At 48.8% G+C, this 21,223-nt stretch overlaps 1 protein-coding gene across 4 annotated transcripts in view; it reads left to right on the plus strand.

Annotated features, from left to right (window-relative positions):
- FAM168A (family with sequence similarity 168 member A) overlaps positions 1-21,223 on the plus strand; it is an 86,640-nt gene that overhangs the window by 55,841 nt on the left and 9,576 nt on the right. For 2 of the 4 annotated variants that reach the window (XM_087895732.1, XM_087895735.1), the window contains one exon: positions 20,338-20,418. The exons of the other annotated variants lie outside the window; for them this stretch is intronic. In XM_087895732.1, the coding sequence (XP_087751858.1) occupies positions 20,338-20,418 (81 nt within the window). The remainder of the gene's footprint in view (positions 1-20,337; positions 20,419-21,223) is intronic. 4 annotated transcript variants of the gene reach the window in all.

The following is a 21,223-nucleotide window of genomic DNA, read 5'->3' on the forward strand; positions in this document are numbered from 1 at the left end:
ATGGGTGAATGTAGGGATGGAGGCAAGGGTGAATGGAGCGATAGAGGGATGGATGGAAGGAGGGATGGATAGAGGGAAGAGATAGAGAGATGGATGACTGAATGGAGGGTTCGAGGAAGGACGGAGGGACAGGTGAATGTAGGGATGGAAGGATGGATGAATGTAGGGATGGAGGATGGATGGATGGAGAGAGGAGAGATGGAGGCATGGATGAACGTAGGGATGGAGGCAAGGGTGAATGGAGCGATAGAGGGATGGATAGAAGAGGGATGGATAGAGGGAAGAGATAGAGAGATGGATGACTGAATGGAGGGTTCGAGGAAGGACGGAGGGACAGGTGAATGGATAGATGGAAGAATGGATGAATGTAGGGATGGAGGATGGATGGATGGAGAGTGAGGAGAGATGGAGGCATGGATGAATGTAGGGATGGAGGTATGGGTGAATGGAGCGATAGAGGGATGGATGGAAGGAGGGATGGACAGAGGGAAGAGATAGATGGATGAGTGAATGGAGGGTTCGAGGAAGGACGGAGGGATAGGTGAATAGATGGATGGAAGGCTGGGGAGGGAAAGAGAGAGAGGGAGGATGGATGGATGGAGAGTACGAGGAGGGATGGAAGCATGGGTGAATGGAGGGATAAGGATGGAGGGAGAGAGGGGGAGATGGATAGATGGGTGAATGGAGGAATGGATGGATGGGACAGCCAGCCTCCTTCTCGTAAGCTGCTTGGCAGAGCTTTCAACGGTGTTGTAGAGGACACTTAAAAGACGAAGGTGCCCACCAGCGAAGGACTTCCTTCCTTTCCTCGGTTGCTGGTCTCGGGGAGCGACGGAAACCCTTGAAATGGAAATTTCGGAAGGGAAGCTCAGATGCGGAAATGCTCCAACCAGACCCCCCACGAAGCGAGGGGACCAGGCAAAAGCAGAGGACACCTTCCATGTTCCCCATACGGGGCCCACGGGACGTATCGCCAGCGCCTCGATCGAATCGCCCCATTTCCTCAGATGTTTTTCCTCAGTCGCCAGGATGTAAAGAATCGGAGGAATCCCAGAACAGAACAGAAAAGTGAAGGAGGGAGTTGAAAGGCAAGAGACGGAGAGAAAGAGAGAGAGAGAGAGAGATCTGAAGCCATTCATATCCTACAAGTCTTTTGTGGAGACGCCCCGAGGGGGATCAATCTGAACGGCAAAAAAAGAACAAAACACTTTTTTGTTGGCTGAAAGACTCTCGGCGGGTTTTTTTTATCCAAAGAGACGCCACATTTTGTTCGGAGCCGAAATACCGGCTGGTGTCTGCGCACCTGTCAATCATTTGATCATCGGGAAGGCCCCACTGGGATGGACCAACCGTCCAGGTAACAAAGCAGATCAAAGAACAGCCGTATTTCTCCGCCGGCGTCTCTCTCCAGAATTGTTCCGAGAGAGCATCGCGAGAAGAGAAAAACCCGATGTCAAGTTTCGAGGTCGTCTCAAATAAATTGCATTTCAAACGAAGTCTTTGAAGAAAAACTCCTATTTATTAAGCCCGACATTCTAACCCGACTCCAAACGAAGCCAACACTGACTTCCAGCCCCCAAACCCTCCCTTTCCGTTCCCCACTCCCCTGCACTCATTGGCCATCTTCCAAGTCATTCTACCCCTAATCTATTGCTCCAGCTCAAAGGAATTTCCCCCCTCCCATCCCATCTCCTAGGGATATTATCTCCAGGGAAAATAAGTAGGTGAAAAGTCAAACGTCCCTTTCCAGACGCCTCCGCTTCTCCTCCTTATGTCAGCACTAGAGTAAATGCAGGTTGAAGTGCTGACACCTGAGCTTTTAGGATTCTGCCGGCAGTCCTCATCATATGACCCACAGCTGAGCCCGACATTCCCACGGCTGAGCGAGACAAAGCCGTTCAGGGAGTTTTGCCCCGTTCTTGCGCTCTTTCTTGCCACCGTCATTAAGGGAATATCTGCAGTGGCGAAGCTAAATAACACGGCTGTTGAGCGAATCTGGCTTTCCTCCGTTGACCTTTGCTCGTCAAAAGATCGCAGAAGGGGATCACGTGATCCCGGGACGCTGCCAACCGTCATAAATATGAGTCAGTTGCCAAGTGTCTGAATTTGGATCGTAGTCACGTGGCCACTGGGGATGCCGCGATGGTTGTAACTCTGAGAAACCAATAAAACCGTGGGCCAACAAAAATCATCCTTCCATTTCCTTTCTTCAGTTGTTACGAAACATAGAATCCTAGAAGTGGAAGGGACCTTGGAGGTCTTCTAGTCCAGCCCGCTGCTCAAGCAGGAGAGACCTATACCATTTCAGACGAATGAATGACTGTTCAGTCTCTTCTTCAAAACCTCCAGTGATGGAGCACCCACAACTTCTGGTGGCAAGTCGTTCCACTGGTTAATTGTCCTCACTGTCGGGAAATTTCTCCTTCGTTCTAAGTTGCTTCTCTCCTTGATGAGTTTCCATCCGTTGCTTCGTGTCTGTTGTGGCTCCGTTACCTGAGCTGACTTCTCTCACCTCTCACCTGCCTCCGGTTCCGTATCCTGATCTCTAAAATTTTTCCGCGTTCGGTGGGAACGTCTCTTCGAGGACAGGGTCTCTGTGCGTGTAAGATACAAGGTAGTCCTCAGGCTTACGGCCGCAATTGAGCCCAACTTTTTTGTTGTCAAGCGAGACATGTATGTGTGTGAAGTGAATTTTGCCCCCTTTTCTTGCCTCCGTTGTTAAGTCAACCGCGGCAGTTGATAAGCAAGTCGCCTGGCGGTTGAATGAATTTCTCTTTCCGTTGACTTTGCTTGTCAGAACGACGCAAGAGGGGATCACGTGACCCCACAGTCCTCCTCCTCCTCCCCCTCCTCCTGCTCCAACTCCTCCTCCTCTTCCAACCCTCCCTTCCTTCTAGCACTGATGACGTTGCCTAGTTGGGTCATGAAACATCTGCAAGAAAATCAACAAGCTCAGGGAGCACAAAGGACCCCTCAGTCCTCCTCCTTCTCCTCCAACTCCTCCTCCAACCCTCCCTTCCTTCTAGCACTGATGACGTTACCTAGTTGGGTCATAAAACCACCAAGGTCAGAGAGCACTAAGGATCCTACGGTCATCCTCCTCCTCCTGCTGCTCCTTTACCTCCTCCTCCTCCTCCTCTTCTTCTTCCTCCTCCTCCTCTTCCTCCTCTTCTTCTTCCTTCTTCTTCCTCTTCCTCTTCTTCTTCCTCCTCTTCCTCTTCCTCCTCCTCTTCTTTTTCCTCCTCCTCCTCTTCCTCCTCTTCTTCTTCCTTCTTCCTCCTCTTCCTCTTCTTCTTCCTCCTCTTCCTCTTCCTCTTCTTCCTTCTTCCTCCTCTTCCTCTTCTTCTTCCTCCTCCTCCTCCTCTTCCTCCTCTTCTTCCTTCTTCCTCTTCCTCTTCTTCTTCCTCCTCTTCCTCTTCCTCCTCCTCCTCTTCTTTTTCCTCCTCCTCCTCTTCCTCCTCTTCTTCTTCCTTCTTCCTCCTCTTCCTCTTCTTCTTCCTCCTCTTCCTCTTCCTCTTCTTCCTTCTTCCTCCTCTTCCTCTTCTTCTTCCTCCTCCTCTTCCTCTTCTTCTTCCTCCTCCTCCTCTTCCTCCTCTTCTTCTTCCTTCTTCCTCCTCTTCCTCTTCTTCTTCCTCCTCTTCCTCTTCCTCTTCTTCCTTCTTCCTCCTCTTCCTCTTCTTCTTCCTCCTCCTCCTCTTCCTCCTCCTCTTCTTCCTTCTTCCTCCTCTTCCTCTTCTTCTTCTTCCTCCTCTTCCTCCTCCTCCTCCTCTTCTTCTTCCTCCTCCTCTTCCTCTTATTCTTCCTCCTCCTCTTCCTCCTCCTCCTCCTCCTCCTTGCAAAGCCCCCTCCCTTCTATTAGTTATGACATTAGCTCTTGGGGTCATGAAACATCTGCAAGAGAACCACCAAGCTCAGAGAGCACAAAGGACCCCACAGTTCCCCCTCCTCCTCCTCCTCCTCACTATTACTTATGACATTATCTAGTTGGGTCACGAAACATCTGTAAGAAAACAGCCCCACAATTTTCACTGATTGGATCACGTTAGGATAAGCTTACTCATCCATCTGTTTGAAGCACTGAGCCCACGAAGGACAGCTGTGGCTGTTTTTCTAGCTTTTCAGTTTATCCCCTGCCAGATGTTTACTCCGACAGCTGTTACGAGTATTTTCTTCCCAGAAGCTAGGAAATGCTCAGTTTGCAAGGGGATTAGTAAAGGGACGAGGAGAAGGAAGATGCTGCAGAAGATAAATTTTGAAGAGTTGCCGGCATCCAGATGTGACAAAGCATAATGGCTTCTCCGTTGACTCTGCATACAGCTAGTCCTCAACTTACGACCACTTGTTTAAGGACCGTTCGAAGTTACAACGGCACTAAAAAATAGCGCCTTATGACCATTTGTCACACAACCGTTTCAGCCTGCTCATGATCCAAGATTCAGACGCTCGGCAACTGACTCATATTTACAACCTACTGACAAGCCAAGTCCCGGATTCACTTAACAACTGTGCGGCTAACTTAACCCCTGCAATCATTCACTGAGCCACTGTGTGGCCAGCAAGGTCTTAAAATGAAGCAAAACTCACTTAGCGACGGTCTTGTTTAGCAATGGATATATCGGGCTCGCTTGTAGCCGTAAGTCGAGGACTACCGGTACTATTGATCATTTTGTCTCACAAGTCAGCCAGATGTTCCAACCGGATTTGGCCTTTTTTTATCCACCTATCCGGTCCTTCCCACGGAGATACAGGATAATAATAATAATAAGAAGAAGAAGAAGTTTGGATTTGAGTACAGCAAAACCTACTGGGAACATCAGGTTGAGAAAGTTTTAGAGAATGAGAAACTCAAGATCTTGTGGGACTTTAGGATTCAGACTGACAGGCACTTGGTCCACAACACACCTGACATAACAATACTTGAAAAGAAAAAAAAGTATGGTTCATTGACATTGCAATACCTGGTGATGCACGGATTGAAGATAAGCAGCAAGAAAAAAATCACAAAGTACCGGGACTTGCAAATTGAAGTTGAGCGACTGTGGAAAAAGAAATCGCGTGTTGTCCCGATTGTAATTGGAGCCCTTGGAGCAATACCCAAAGGGCTACCCCGCTATTTAGAAATTCTAAAATTGCCGGACTTGAACATTTTGACTCTACAAAAAACCACCTTACTCGGAACAGCTTACATCCTCCGACGATACCTTAACAGTTCCTAGGTCCTTGGTTAGGACTCGAGCTGCTGAGCTATTAACCAGCCTCAAAGGCTGTGAATCTCACCAAAGATTAAATAATAATAATAATAATAATAATAATAATAATAATAATAATAATAATAATAATAATAATTTTATTTCTATAGGATCCCGTGTGCATGTGTGGGGGGTCACACACATTGCATTATGGGTGTCGGTTTTGGCACGCGTCAACGGTGATGGTTAGCCATCACTGCCCTATAAGTATATTCCGTGGAATGTTGTAAAAATGTTGTCGAACAAAGCTTGAAAAAGGGGGTGGGGCTGGGGGCGGAATACGGAATTGACATCTTGCAAAGGAAAACCGGCACTAGCAATTTATGTGTGCAAGTGAAGGCACTTGCACAATGAATAAAAGAGGTTTCATGGGGTCTTTTGCCTCCACCCACGTTGAATTTGCAACGTTGGCTTTTAAGTGGTGTGTCTGTGTATATGTGTGTGTCTTTTTCTCCACTCCACATTCTCATCCAGCAGCTGTTCGTAGCCCCAGCTACGGACCCCAAAGAACGCAGCGCACACAAAGTCCGTTCAAACCTTAGTTTACTAAATAAACCAGTTTTTTACAACAACGGCTGTTAATTAACTGCCATTAACAGCCACCGAGAATTCAAAGAATAATAACTGAAAGCTTACTGTGGTTGGCAGAATGCCCAGGAGCAATTTGCAGGAAGCTGATAAGATAAGCAAGACAAGGCACGAAGGTTATGTGAACGAAGTTGTTCCCTGCAAATTGCTTCTGTCGGCATTCCTCCTTAAATAGGCTAAGGGAGTGGACAATTAGCCCCAAGCCTTACTCTCGAGGAGACCTCCTCCTGAGGAGCCACTCTTGCCTTTTGGCAGCTCTGCACGCCCGTGCATCGAGAAGAGGCTCCTCCTCTTCATCCTCTTCACCCATGGAAGCTTCTGGAGGTTCTGAAGGCCCTGGCTGAATCCCCGCCTCTGGCACCACATCTTCTCCAGCCTCTTCACTGTCCGACTCGAGTGCCAGCTGCACAGGCTGCTGGCGCAGCACCACACCAGCCTCCTCGCTGTTGGAATCAGCTACTAGCTGCACAGGCCGCGTACGGGCCACAACAGCAGCTCAGCTTTTACAGGCAGTCCTTGAACTTACAACCGTTCGTTTAGTGACCGTTAGAAGTTAACGACAGCACCAAAAAAGTGACTTACGAACAGTTTTCACATTTAACGACCAATACAGCATCCCCATGGTCACACGATTGAAATTTGGACGCTTGGTAGTCAGCATGTATTTATGATCGTTGCAATGTCCCGGGGTCATGTGATCTCTTTTTCTAACAAAGCCAAATCAATAGAGAAGCCAGATTGACTTAACAACCATCTTAATAGGTTATCAACGGCAGCGGTTCTCTTAACAATTGTGGCAAGAAAGGTCATAAAATGAGGCAAAGTTCACTTAGAAAATGTCTTGCTTAGCAACATAAGGTTTCGGGCTCAATTGTGGTCGAGGACTAGCTGTAAAGAAAACAACACATACCATCCTCAGGGCGGCCAATACTGTCCACACGGCTGCATTCTGTGCGCACCTTCCGTATACTCTTCAAGGGTGGCCCCATGCAGAACGTATTGCAGTAGTCCAGACGTGAGAGTACCAGGGCCTGAATGACTTTAACGGGCATTTCAGCGCAGCCCCATTGTGTTCACGAAAGAGGATCCTGCACGCAGAGATCAATTGCACAGAGAGACGGTTTGCACGAAGCGATCACTTGCGCGAGAACGATCAAACGAGCTGCCTTTGGGAATGATGGTTGAACTGATTCTTAACTGTAACTGGCTTTTTTTTTACCCTGAAAAGAATCTGGCTTCCTTTGCTGTTGAAGATCTCTTTCTGTAGCCTTCAAGGGCAGGTTTGTGTGTGTCTCTCTGTGTGTGTGTGTGTTAACATTTTTGCTCCTAATCAGCTTACATGAAGCCGTCTTTTCGCCCTCTTGAACATTCTCCTTTTCCCTGCATATATTAAAGGGCACAAACTCAACATGCTTCTCTCAAGCCATCCCCCGCTTTGATCCGTAACCTTGAAAACGCAGCCGGCTGCCGCCCTTGATTTGCGTTTTCTCTTGTTGGGGGGTCTTGTTTTATCTGTCAAAGCAGGGCCGTTTTCACTCGGCTCCCGAAGCTACAAGGGCGCCTTTGCTGTCGGCAACAAACGGCGAATTGGAAAGAATCGAGGGCGTTTCCATGTAAAATCCCTTTTTTCTCCTGCATTTCCCTCGGAAAGAAAATTCATATTTTTCGCAGTACCACCGAGAGATGCAGTGGCACGCCAAAACCGAGAGACACAAAAATAAAAAGACATCGGATACACATCTTCGTTTTATAAAACCTCAGTAAGGGCACACTTGAACGATGGCATCCCGTTTTAGTTGCCACGATGTAAAAAAAAAAAAAAAAGATGTTGGGATTCTGGAAAGAGTGTCGAGAAGAGCAACGAAGAACATACGAAGAACGGTTGCAGGATTTGGGTATCTCTAGTTTGATGAAAAGAACGACTAAGGGTACAGTGATAGCCGTGCTCCAACTTTTGAGGGGCTGCCCCAAAGAAGAGGAGGGGGCCAAGCTATTCTCCAAAACCCCTGAAGGCAGGACAAGAAGCAACGGATGGAAACAAATCAAGGAGAGAAGCAACCTGGAATTAAGGAGAAACTTCCTGAGAGTGAGGATCAATTAACCAGTGGAACAGCTTGCCACAAGAAAGTTATGGATGCTCTATCACTGGAGGCTTTTAAGAAGAGAATGGACTGCCACTTGTCTGAAATGGTATAGCAGGGGGTTGGACTAGATGACTTCTAAGTTCCCTTCCATCTCTTATTATTCTTTTATCTCTTCTGTTTTTTGTTATTCATGTTTAATTTAATGAAAAGAAGGACTAGGGCAGTGATGGCTAAACTTTTTGCCATCGCGTGCCAAAAGCGGGAGGAACAAGGGGGGGGGGTCGTGCACATGTACCCACACCCATAATTTAATATGCGACACCACCACCACCCCGCGCTTCCCCGCTTTTGGCATGCGATGGCACGGTGGGCCCAGTAGGCCCATTTTTCACCCTCCCCAGGCTCCAGAGGCTTTCTAGGGGCCTGGGGAGGGTAAAAACGGCCTTCCCCACCCCCTATGGAGCATGGCTGGCTGGGGAATTCTGGGAATTGAAGTCCACCCATTTTAAAATTGCCTAGAGAAGCAATTGGAGAATTGCACACAGCTAAGATAATAAATCAAAATACTCCTAGGAAGCGTTCCACTTACTAATGGCAGGGCAGGCTGTGTGTTGAGGCACCGTGAAAGCGAAAACGGTAATTAAAAATAGCGGGAGTCCTTGCTCGTTAATTGCCGTTTGTCCCAGTTTCACACACAATGTTTTTGCAGCGAAAGGTAGATCAACAAAGCAGCAACCCTCGGCAAGGGTTGCCGTAAAAAAACAACAAAAATAAAGACTTCTCGAGGAGATACAAGTAGTCCTTGGCTTGCAAGAGTTCATTTAGCGACCGTCCCCAGGTCGTAAAGGGGCCATACGTGGCTCAGGAATTCTGGGAGTTGAAGTCCATGGGTCGTAAAGGGGCCATAGTTGGCTCAGGAATTCTGGGAGTTGAAGTCCATGGGTTGTGAAGGAGCTATAATTGGCTCAGGAATTCTGGGAGTTGAAGTCCACAGGTCCTAAAGGGGCCATAATTGGCTCAGGAATTCTGGGAGTTGAAGTCCACAGGTCGTAAAGGGGCCATAGTTGGCTCAGGAATTCTGGGAGTTGAAGTCCACAGGTCCTAAAGGGGCCATACTTGGCTCAGGAATTCTGGGAGTTGAAGTCCATGGGTTGTGAAGGGGCTATAATTGGCTCAGGAATTCTGGGAGTTGAAGTCCACGGGTCGTAAAGGGGCCATCATTGGATCAGGAATTCTGGGAGTTGAAGTCCACGGGTCATAAAGGGGCTATAATTGGCTCAGGAATTCTGGGAGTTGAAGTCCATGGGTTGTGAAAGGGCCATAGTTGGCTCAGGAATTCTGGGAGTTGAAGTCCACGGGTCATAAAGAGGCCATAGTTGGCTCAGGAATTCTGGGAGTTGAAGTCCATGGGTTGTGAAGGGGCTATAATTGGCTCAGGAATTCTGGGAGTTGAAGTCCACGGGTCGTAAAGGGGCCATCATTGGATCAGGAATTCTGGGAGTTGAAGTCCACAGGGACCACAGTTGCCCATCCCGGTTTAATCTCTGGTCTGACCATTACAGAGAGCAAGTTAGATGTCCTTCAGGATCTCTCCCACCCACTCACCCCTTTGCTGATGCTGTGGTTATCCCACTCTGAAATTCCAGAGTGGGATAACTTCTGCCAGAGGTGGTATTCAGCCGGTTTGGGTGAATCGGTAGCAGCGATCGTGGGTATGCCCGTCCATCCGCCCCGGCTTCAAGTCATGCTATTTAGGCACAACACCGGGGTGCGTGCGGTGAAGGCATGCGAGCGAGCAAAGCACATGCGGCGAAGGCCGGGCGTGTGCATGGACAGCGCGCGTGTGAAACGAGAGGTGTGTGCGCGGCGATTCGGTGAAACCCACCCCTGCCTTCTGCCAAGTAATTGTGTCAATATAAAAAGGCTCCTTGCCGAGATTTCTCCGTCCAATTATTCCTTTTGATTGAAGTCAGCACATTTAGTTCACTCCGATGATTCCTTCGTGCATCTCTGCATCATATACTGAGAAAACTCGGTTCCCAGGCGACAGCAGAGCTGCTGGCAGAGTAAAAATTAAATTTGAGTCCTCCAAGGTGAGATTCTGCCCTCTGCCGCCCTGCTCATCTGGGAGGGGCCTGCTAATTATGAATTTCAGCCATGGGGACCACCTGACAGCTTTCCTGTGCAGGCCCAGAGTTTTTTTGTGTGGGGCAGGAAAGCAGATATACATATGCATATTCCATACATTTCATTTTCAGAGCATAAGCCTAGGCCCGTGATGGCGAACCTATGGCACGGGTGCCACAGGTGGCACACGGAGCCGTATCTGTGGGCACACAAGCGTTGCCCTACCTCAGTCCAGCACGCATGTGCACGCTGGCCAGCTGATTTTCGGGCCTTCCGGGCCCATCGGAAGTCAGGAAGCGGGCTGTTTCCAGGCTTCCGGAGGGCCTCCGGTGGAGTGGGGAAGGCTAATTTCGCCCTCCCCAGGCTCCAGAGCCTTTCTAGGAATGGTCCTATCAGGCCCACCATGCCATCGCGTGCCAAAAGTGGGGGGAGAGCGGGGGGTGTCACACGCTCATGTGTGGGGGGACAGGGCGCATTGAATTATGGGTGTGGGCACGGGCGTGCACAATCCCCCCCACTACCCCCGCTTTTGGCACACGACGGCAAAAAGGTTAACCATCACTGGCCTAGGCCCTAGATTAATGATGGCTAACCTTTTTGCCATCGCGTGCCAGGAGCGGGGAGGTAGGGAGGGGGGTCGTGCACATGTGTGCCCACCCCCATAATTCTATGCACCCCACCCCCACATGCGCGCACGACTCCACTCCACCCCCCATTCCTGGCACGCGATGGCATGGTGGGCCCGGAAGGCCCGTTTCTTGCTCTCCCCAGCCTCCAGAGCCTTTCTAGGAGTCTGGGGAGGACAAAAACGGCCTTCCCCAACCCTCCTCCAGAGACCCTCCGGAGGCTGGAAAGGGCCCATTTGCCAACTTCCGGTGGGACCAGAAGGCCCGTTTTTTGCTCTCCCCAGCCTCCAGAGCCTTTCTAGGAATCTGGGGAGGGCAAAAGCAGCCTCCCCCCCACCCGCTCCGGAGGCCCTCTGGAGGCCAGGAATGGCCCGTTTGCCAACTTCCGGTCCCACCGGAGCTGAGCTCGCGTGCCCACCGATATGGCTACGCTTGCCACCTGTGGCACGCGTGCCACGGGTTCGCCATCACAGTCCTAGATGATCAACCGTTGGCTGATTCATCCTTCTTTTACAGTTTCATAAAGTAGGTGTAGAATAATAAAGGTGTTCGCGGATACCAACAGAAGAGAATATTTGCAGCTCGGTTGAAACTGAGAGGTCCTTGGTGCTCTCTGAGCTTGGTTGTTTTCTTGCAGACATTTCATGACCTAACTAGAGAACATCATCAGTGCTAGAAGGGAGTGGGATTTGTAGGGAGGAGGAGGAGGAGGAGAGGAGGACTGTGGGGTTCTCCAGGCAGTTTCTCCTAATAAAATCAGCTGTATTACTTTGAGAAGAAATAGCAGCTTTGGGGGCAGTGGAGTTAGGATGGAGTTCACCCACAAACGCAGCAGTCACACCCTGGCACAACTAGAATTCACAGTCTCCTAGTGGTTGGCCCAAAGTCACCCAGCCAACTGTCACACCCATGGTAAAACTAGAATTCACTAGGAGACAGTAGTTGTCATGCCCAAGGCAGAACTAGAACTCACCATTTCCTGGTGCATTGGCTTAAAGTCACCCAGTGTCTTATCCTCCCATAAAGTGGGACTAGAACTCACTGCCTCCCACTTTCTAGCTGTTGTGGTCTGCCAGCAGCCTGTGGTGCTGGCAGCGGAGTCAGACAGTGAGGAGGCTGGGGAGGAATATGGGCCAGTCCTGGAGTCTGGGGGAGGCCCGGACAAGGGCTCCGCGTCGGAGGCAAAGATGGGGCCAGGGCCATCTGGGAGCGATATGCGGACTCCGGAGCCTCCAGAGGCGAACAGCAGAGAGACAGAGGAACAGGAGGAGCCTGTTCCTAGTGAGTGCATGCACAGAGCTGCCAGAAGGCAGGAGCAGCTGAAGCAAAAAGGACGACTCAGGAGTAAGGCCAGGAGATGATTGGCCCCTCCCATAAGGCTTAAAAGAGCAGCAAAGGCTCTTGGGCTCTTTGTAGGAAAGCAAGGTTGCTACATTTGTTTCTTGTCTGCCTCTCTTGTTTCTGAACTTCATGGGGCTTTGCCAAGAAAAGCCTTTGGCAGGGTGCCAAAGTAGACCAAGGTTGGTGATAAGGCTGAAGAATTGTGTTATGAAGAATTTGTTTTGGACTTAATTTGGACTAAGCTGAGAATGAAGTAATTCTCAGCTGTTCTAATAAAATATGTTTGTTTAGGACTGATTGTGTCTGGTAATAACTTCTTGGGCCTACATCACAACACTAGCCTGCTGCCTTAGCCTCTGGACCAAACCAGCTGTTCACGCTTCAGCTTCCTTTTTCTGTGTTTTCAACGTTGGGATTCTGCGGGTGCCGAATTCAAGTTCACAGCAAAATCAATAAACCTCCTCCTCGTAGTTCGTGTGTTCAAAACGACGTTATTTAAGGGCCTAATCTTCGCTGGCTGCCCTGTCTTTTTCCTAAGCTTTTCACGAAAGAAAGCGACTAGAGCGCTCAAGCTTATATAGCAAAGCAATTCCGTCCTTCAATTGAGATGTTAGATTTTTATTTTATTTTGGGGGGGACCGAGTGATTTATGCTAATTGGTTGACTAGTGGATTTCCCTCCCCGCCCCAATACCTGCTTATCTGCCAGCCTGTGATAAGGCTTTACGAAATCAGCTCTCGGCAAACAACGATGTACTGGATTGATCGGCCGAAGAGATTTTTCAAATTGATTTTGCTATAAAAACGGCGTCTGTTTGGATCTAAGCAACGTATTTACCCTGCTTAGCAATTTCAGGATAAAACAGAATCCGAGGAAAGGGTCTTTGGAGGTCTTCTAGTCCAACCCCCTTTTCTTGTCCTAGCTGTTTTGCATTTCGTGCCAAATTAACCCCAGTTCTCTGATTTCTCACAGATCGTTCAATATTCCCCTTTCTTTCCCAAATTGTAAGCGTTGCTGGAAGCACGGTCCCAGGGTCACATGATCCGCTTCTGTGACCTGCTGACCGGCAACGTCAACGGGGAAGCCAGACTCACTTAACAACCGTGTCGCTAATTTAACAGCTGCAGTGATTCACTTAACAACGGGCCAGCATGGTGGCCAGAAAACATCGTAATATGGGCCCAAGCTCGCTTAACGACCGTCTCTCTCAGCTGTGGAGATTTTTGGAGTCCGTTACGGTCGTAAATTGAGGACCCTCCCTCTGTACTGGTAGTGCTCAACTTCTTTTTTGACAACATCAATTTCTTCCTTTCCCACTTCCGGCCCTTCAGATGCGTTGACCTCACTTTCCGTGTCGGCCTCTTGACATCTGTCCGTCTCTCTGTCTGTCTGTCAAGGCCAGGATTTCAAATTTCACCTCCCTCAGTTTTAGAGACCTTGCTAATCTTCAAGCCACGATTTTATTATTCTGATCAATTTAATAATCCTCCGAAGACAAGAATGAGGAGCGGTGCGGGAACTCGCTCTCAAGTTGAACGGGAAAGTTCATTTCTGATTTCCATACTAATAAAATACAGCTTTTGTCTTTTTTCTATTTTGGCCGTAATCCTTGCGACAGCCCAGTGGGGGTGCGGGGAGGAGATTATGTTGGCGATATTAGGAAAGCAATTAAATGCTGCAGGAAAGAATTCAAATTTGCAGAGAAGAGACATGAAATTAAAGGCGAGGCTGTTGAACGCTGCTTATTACAGTCACCGTTCTCCAGGCATCAGAAAAGCTTAACCATGGATGGATGGATATGTTGTGTTTGTGGGTATACATATATATATACTGTATGTGTGTGTGTGTACATACACCCATAAATAAATATATACATAAATACACACACACACATACATGCACATTGTATATTTGCCTGCTATTTGAACTTGTCCGAGTTTCTAGCTTGCATTCATAAATCTAAAGAGCTGTTTTAATGCTTCTGTGATCGGTTTCTGGAAGTTTGCCAGTTGAAAAAAGAAGCCATGATGGCCAAGAATGGCATAGGAAGATGTACTGGGTTGGGATGGTGTATCCTTGGTATGCCTTATCATGGTTAAATCCATCCATCCATCCATCCAGCTCTCCATCTTTCCTTCCGTCCGTTCCTCCCCCTCCCCCCAATCCATCATCCATTTATCATCTCTCTCTCTCATCTGTCTTTCTATCTTTCTTTCTATCTATCTATCTATCTATCTATCTATCTATCTATCTATCTATCATCTATCTTATTTATCTATCTATCTGGTATCTATTTATCTATCTGTCTATCTATCTATCTATGGTATCTATCTATCTATCTATCTATCTCATCTCTCTCATCTCTTATCTGTCATCTATCTCTATGATATCTATCTGTCTACCTATCTATCCATCCATCCATCCATCCATCTATGGTATCTATCTGGTGTCTGTCTGTCTGTCTGTCTGTCTGTCTGTCTGTCTGTCTGTCTGTCTGTCTGTCTGTCTGTCTGTACATCCTCCGACGATACCTTAACAGTTCCTAGGTCCTTGGTTAGGACTCGAGCTGCTGAGACATTAACCAGCTGCAAAGGCTGTGAATCTCACTAAAGATTAACCAATAATAATAATAATGTATTATTATTTTATTATGTATTATTATTTATTATTATTTTGCTGGCATCAGCCCAGGGTTATCCCAAAGCCCATCTGGGCATCCTGGAATCAATTAACTTGTCGTAATTAGGTAGTCCAAAGTCAAGGGGAATCTCACATTCTGCCTTTGGTGCATGAAACCGATTTAGTACCACGGCCTCCGTCTGCAGATTTTTTTTCTGGCAGACAAAGAATGTCACTGCAAGCTCCGTGCCAGATTGGCGAGATCTTTTTGGCTCCACGGAGGATGTGCCATTTCCCCCCCCCCCCACTCCAGCCCGCTGGCGCGTTGCATCGCGCTGCTAAATAGCAGTCGCATGACATTTTCACGAGAAGGGGCTGTTAATGTTGCTACTGAGCTGCGTTGAAGGGAGAAAGGGAGGGGATTGTTACTTCTCCCCCGCCCCAAATCTGTTGTCTCCCATCTCATTAACAATGGCGGCATCTCCATTCAAGACCCCTGAAATTTAATTGCCTCTCCTGGCAGGCTTTTAACCTCGGTTTCGGGCGTCTTGGAATGTGGGTTTGATCGAGGGTGTAACCACCCGTGAAATTAGACACAGAACACACTATTCACAATGTCACACAGTGGGGTCTGTCTCACCTCCCGAGCGAATCCAGCTTTTATTTGGGGGCCGAGAAAACGGCAGATGTTCCCACTGGTGAACCAAATGCTGGATCCACAAATTGTTTTCCTTGAGTCAAAGGAGGCATGTTCGACACCCCGATTTGTCCTGGTCCTTACCCTGAAGTACAGGTGGCCCTCGACTTACGGCAGTTTGTTTAATGGCCATTCGAAATTACAGCGGCACTGGAAAACCTGACTTCGGGCCGTTTCTCGCACTTACGATGGTGGCAGCATAAATAGGAGTCTGTTGCTAAGCCTCTGAGTTTTGATCCCGGGCTCATGTGATCCCCTTTTGTGATCTTCTGTCAGTGGGGAAGCCAGATTCACTTAATAACCGTCTGAGTAATTTAACTCCTGGCAGTGATTTCGCTTAGGCAGCTGTGGAAGGAACCCGGCGCTTCCCAGGCCTACATCTCCCAGAATCCCTAATTCTCATGGAATGCTGGGAATCGCAGTTCTGGATGTAAATAAGTACGGATGACACGAACCCATCCGGGACGCCATTTTACAAGCCAAACGCAAAATCTCCCTGATGTGCCATCCAATTAGCAACAGTGCCTGGTTTTCCTCTCAGCTTAAGCCAAGAAGTCTCTATTAGCATTCGGCATGCCCGGTTTCTATAAATACAACCCAAAGAGAGGCTCAATTGCCAGGATCTTGGCCGCTCTGGCGACGTTTCAGCGGTCCAGGCCTAACACACGCACTCTCCGCGTTAATCCTCAGCCTCTCCAGAAGGAACCGCCGCCGATTTTTAATTAACCTGATTTAGTGGCTGAACACAACGCTTGTAAAAATGAACAACTGGAACCAATAGTTATTTATTCTGGCAAGGAGTGTGTCTCATTAACTCCACAGAGCCGGCTTTACAGTGTCAATCCTGAAGTGAGCCTGGCTGAAGCCATCTTCAAGGCTTCAGGGTTGCCACGCAGCCGTGGGAGGGAGGAAATAGTTGGATGGGGTTTTGTAGGCAAAACTCTTGTTTTCCTCTGGGAACCAAGGGCATTCTCACAGGTGGGTGGCCAGAGGAGGAGCCGGTAACCCAGCAACCAGCCAGCACTGGGATTGGACAGCGTGACCAGTGACTTGGCGGGAAGGGGAAAACTTTTACTTTTAATTAGGTGAAAGCCCCAGGAAACCTCAGAGTCGGCTTTCACCAGTTTGTGCCAAAATGATGTCCCCAAAAAACTGCTCTTCGAGGAACTTGAGTGCCCCAGAGTTCGTTTTCTACGGGTGCATGTTGTGGCCCGCCAGTGGCCAGCAGAGCTGGCAGCAGATTCGGACAGTGAGGAGGTTGGGGAGGAACATGGGCCAGTCCTGGAGTCTGGGGAAGGCTCTGATGAGGGCTCTGCGTCGGAGGCAGAGAGGGGGCCAGGGCCGAATGCCAGTTATCAGCTGCCTTCGGAGTCGGACATCAGTGGGGCAGATGAACAAGCTGGAGCCTGTTCCCAGTGTGTGCATGCACAGAGCTGCCAGGAGAAGGGAACAGCTAAGGAACAAGGGTCGACTCAGGAGTAAAGCCACAGGTGGATAGCGAACGGCCCCTCCCAGAGGGAATAAAAGAGGAGCGAAAGGGGAGTGGAGTTTGCAGGAGACAATTCGTTCGCTTAATTGGTTTGTGACTCCTTGCCAAGTTTTGAAGATATCGGTCTGGCAGCTCTCCAAGCCAGATAAGGTCTGTGACTGTAAATTCTCCCTTGAAAGACTTTGCTGGATGTGAATGAGAAGAATTCACAGTAACTTAACAAAAAGAGGGGTTTTTTTTGTCGGGACCAGGAGTCTGCTTCATGCTCTTCGGAAGCCTAAGTCAGAACAGTGCATTACATGGAATGCTGATATACATATTAAAGCAGTGTTCCCAAACCTTGGTCATTTTTGAAGATGGGTGGACTTCAACTCCCAGAATTCCTCAGCTGGCTGGCGAATTCTGGGAGTTGAAGTCCACCCATCTTCAAAAGTAGAAGGAAAAGAAGCTCACGTCCATTGATGCCTCCAAAGTCTTGAATTGGGACAAGGCATGAGAAGCTTGGGAGATGCCACCAAGGTCCCTGTTGGTGGATAAAGGAGTTGGTGAGAAGATCTTCCAGTATATGACCCAAAGCCACCTGAGCTGCTGGGCTCCATATATGTCTTGTCACAGTTACCGGAGCACAGGATCGCCCAAGTCCTTGTAGGAACCTCTGGAACACCTGGCGGGCAAGGATGAGGAGAGCAGAAGACACATCTGCTAACCTAGGGAGACCTGCAAAACTGTTCTGTCCCCGTACCACACGCACACACACCAACAGACGTCCAAGAGTTAAAAACCAAACCAGCCGACAAAATCCTTTTCCTTATGATAACGGAACTTGGCAGCAACCTAGTGGCTGCCTGCCAAGAGTTTATTACTTACGAAGGGAAGAGATAACTTCTCTCCGCTTCTGGTACATCAAAGTAAAATGCTCAATAATTACAGAGTAAATCAAGTCCAGAGATAATCCAGCAAAGTCTATAGCAAAAAGTCCGGTAATGCAGAAAGGCGTGGAAGCTTTCAGCTTTGTTCGTCACAAGGTTTGACTGGCCACCACGCTCCCTTTTATACCCTGTGGGGTGTGGTCCAGTGACTCAGCCTAATCTCGGGCACGCCTTTTCTTCTGTTGCGCACGCTTATCTCTGCGACGCTGGCGTGGATCCAGCCAAGACTCATCACCCTCATTACTGTCCACCTGTGGCTGCGTGGACGTGCTTGGCCCCGGCCCTATCTCTTGCCCTTCGGCGGGCACCGAAGGCATTGCCAGAGAGGAGGGTCCTGGAGAGGGAGGCCTTGCCAACTCCTCTCCTTCACTCTCGGAGTCCTCTCCTGCCGATGACACAGGCTCAGGTAACGGAGCCACAACAAGAACAGAAGAGGGCCAGGGAATGGCTTCAGAGGTGCTAGCTTTGCCATCCAGAACATCTGCAGATGGCTGACCAGCGCAGGATGCTCAGAAGGCCTTCTCCTTATCCTAACCCCTCTTTTGGGTGCTGCCTTTCAGGATGCAGAATCTGGGACCCATCTTTGGATCCTGGAGGCGGCCCCTAAAGTTTCCCCAACCTCTTTACACTGGTATCCATTCGACTTGGGGGCAGGTCTGACAGGAACGTCGTTAGCACCGATGAAGTTCCCTAGTCGTATAATGGAACGTCTGCAAGAAAACAACCAGAGAGCGCCAAGGACCCCACAGTTGACGTCGTTCCTCCTCTTCCTCCTCCTCCTCCTCCCTTTTACCTCTAACAAACTCCATTCCTTCCAGTGCTGATGATGTTACTTAGCAGGGTCATGAAACGTCGACAAGGAAACCACCAAGTCCAGAGAGCCCCAGGGGACCCATAGTCCTCCTCCCCCCTCCCTCTTCCCCTCCTCCCTTTTACCTCCACAAAGCCCACTCCCTCCTAGCACTGATAATGTTACCTACTTGGGTCGTGAAACGTCTGCAAGAAAGCCGCTAAGCTCAGAGAGCACCAAGGACCCTGCGGGAATGATAACATTGTACTCACATATCCTGCTAAATCAGAGGTCTTCAAACTTGGCAGCTTTAAGACTTGTGGACTTCAACTCGCAGAATTCTCCAGCCAGCTAAGCTAAGCTGGCTGGAGAATTCTGCGAATTGAAGTCCACAAGTCTTAAAGCTGCCAAGTTTGAAGACCTCTTTGCTAAACCAAGAAGAAGAAAACGAAAATCTCTTTATAGGCCACTGCATCTGCGGGATGCATGTGGGGTGTCAGTCGGCCATTGTTCCTCCCGGCCAATTTTGATTAAACTCAGTCTTGAAACTCAGTCTTGAAACTCAGTCTTGAAACTCAGTCTTGAAACATACCCACACGCCCAAGTTGCTATTCTGGAAGCAATAAAGCTGATTTTATTAGCGGGAACTGTCCGGGGAACCCTTAGGGCTGAAGACAAGCCCCTACCTGAAATAAAATATAACGATAGGCCATCCTTCTCTCTCTCGCTCCCCACACACCAAAGGTACTCCAGGAATGGCAGAGGGCGATAAATTAAAATAAATAAATTAAGACAGGGCTGGCCTGACTCTATAGGTCTAATGGCTCTTTGGGGGGGGGGGAAGCATGGACCCAGTTGGACAGCTATTGTTTCCGAGCAGATCGCTTTGCCAGCTGGTTGCCGTTTTGCGATTCCCGGTTGCCGTTTTTTGTGTTGCTGTGAAAGTCTTTCCTTCCTTCCTTCCTTTCCTTCCTTTCCTTCTTTCCTTCCTTTCCTTCCTTCTTTTCTTCCTTTCCTTTCCTTCCCTTCCCTTCCTTCCTTCCTTCCTTCCTTCCCTCCCTTCTTTACTTCCTTTCCTTCCTTCTTTCCCTTCCTTCTTTCCCTCCCTTCCTTCCTTCCTTCCTTTACTTCTTTCCTTCCTTTCCTTCTTTCCTTCCTTTCCTTCCTTCTTTCCTTCCTTTCCTTTCCTTCCCTTCCCTTCCTTCCTTCCTTCCTTCCTTCCCTCCCTTCTTTACTTCCTTTCCTTCCTTCTTTCCCTTCCTTCTTTCCCTCCCTTCCTTCCTTCCTTCCTTTACTTCTTTCCTTCCTTCCCTCCCTTCCTTTCCTTCTTTCCTTCCTTCTTTCCTTCCTTCCCTCCCTTCCTTTCCTTCTTTCCTTCCTTCTTTCCTTCCTTTCCTTTCCTTTCCTTCCCTTCCTTCCTTCCCTTCCCTTCCTTCCTTCCTTCCTTCCTTCCCTTCCCTTCCCTTCCTTCCTTCCTTCCTTCCTTCCCTTCCTTCCTTCCTTCCTTCCTTCCTTCCCTCCCTTCTTTACTTCCTTTCCTTCCTTCTTGCCCTTCCTTCTTTCCCTCCCTCCCTTCCTTCCTTCCTTTACTTCTTTCCTTCCTTTCCTTCTTTCCTTCCTTTCCTTCCTTCTTTCCTTCCTTTCCTTCCCTTCCCTTCCTTCCTTCCTTCCTTCCTTCCTTCCTTCCTTCCTTCCTTCCCTCCCTTCTTTACTTCCTTTCCTTCCTTCTTTCCCTTCCTTCTTTCCCTCCCTTCCTTCCTTCCTTCCTATTAAACCATCCGCTTTCTTTCCTCTGCAGGCTATCCTGCGGGATACCCCACCGCAGCCCCCACCTACAACCCCAACATCTATTCGACCTCCGGCCCAGGTTACGCCCCAGGTAAATTGTTTCCCCCCCCCGTGTGTGTGTGTGGTTGTGTATTCATCTGTCCGTCCTGTGTGTTGTTTCGCAGCTGCTTTCGGGGGGGGGGTTCTGGCTTCTGTGTAGCGGGGTCTGGTTTTTAGGGTCCTTTCCACTCGCTCAACGGGTTATCCGCACGTCATCCTTCGTTCTTTTACAAAATATATCCTAATGTCCAATGCCTCTTGTATACGCTCACTGAGAATCGAAGGGCTGCTAGTCCTCTACTTATGACCACAATTGAGCCCCGCAACGGGTTGCTAAGTCCTTAAGTCAGCTTTGCCACCGGGTTTTTTTTTGCCACCGTTGTTAAGCAAACCCCTGCAGTTGTTAAGTAAACCGTGCAGCCGTTAACCGAATCCGGATTCCCCCATTGACTTTGCTTGTCGCAAAAAGGTGAATCACGTCACCGCCGGCGACGGATCGGAACGGTCATAAATAGGAGTCAGTTGCCAAACCTCTGAATTTGGACCACGTGACCGTGGGGAATGTTGCAACGGTCGTTAAGTGTGACAAACGGCCCTAAGTCTACTTTTTTCCAGTGCTTTTTATGAAGGTCACTAAATGAGCTGTTGTAAGCCGAGGACTACCTGTAGATCAGTGTTTCTCAACCTTGGAAGGTTGAAGATCTGGGAGTTGAAGTCCACCCATCTTCAACCTTCCAAGGTTGAGAAACACTGCTGTAGATAAAAACTTCTGAAAAGATCTCGGCTCCCCTTAAATAAATAAATAAAAAAATAATAATCCTGCAAAATTCAGTTTGGTAACATAAAAGTTAGGAGGG

Source organism: Pantherophis guttatus, chromosome 5, assembly GCF_059756535.1.
Source record: "Pantherophis guttatus breed Tessera chromosome 5, ASM5975653v1, whole genome shotgun sequence".
Lineage (NCBI taxonomy): Eukaryota > Metazoa > Chordata > Lepidosauria > Squamata > Colubridae > Pantherophis > Pantherophis guttatus.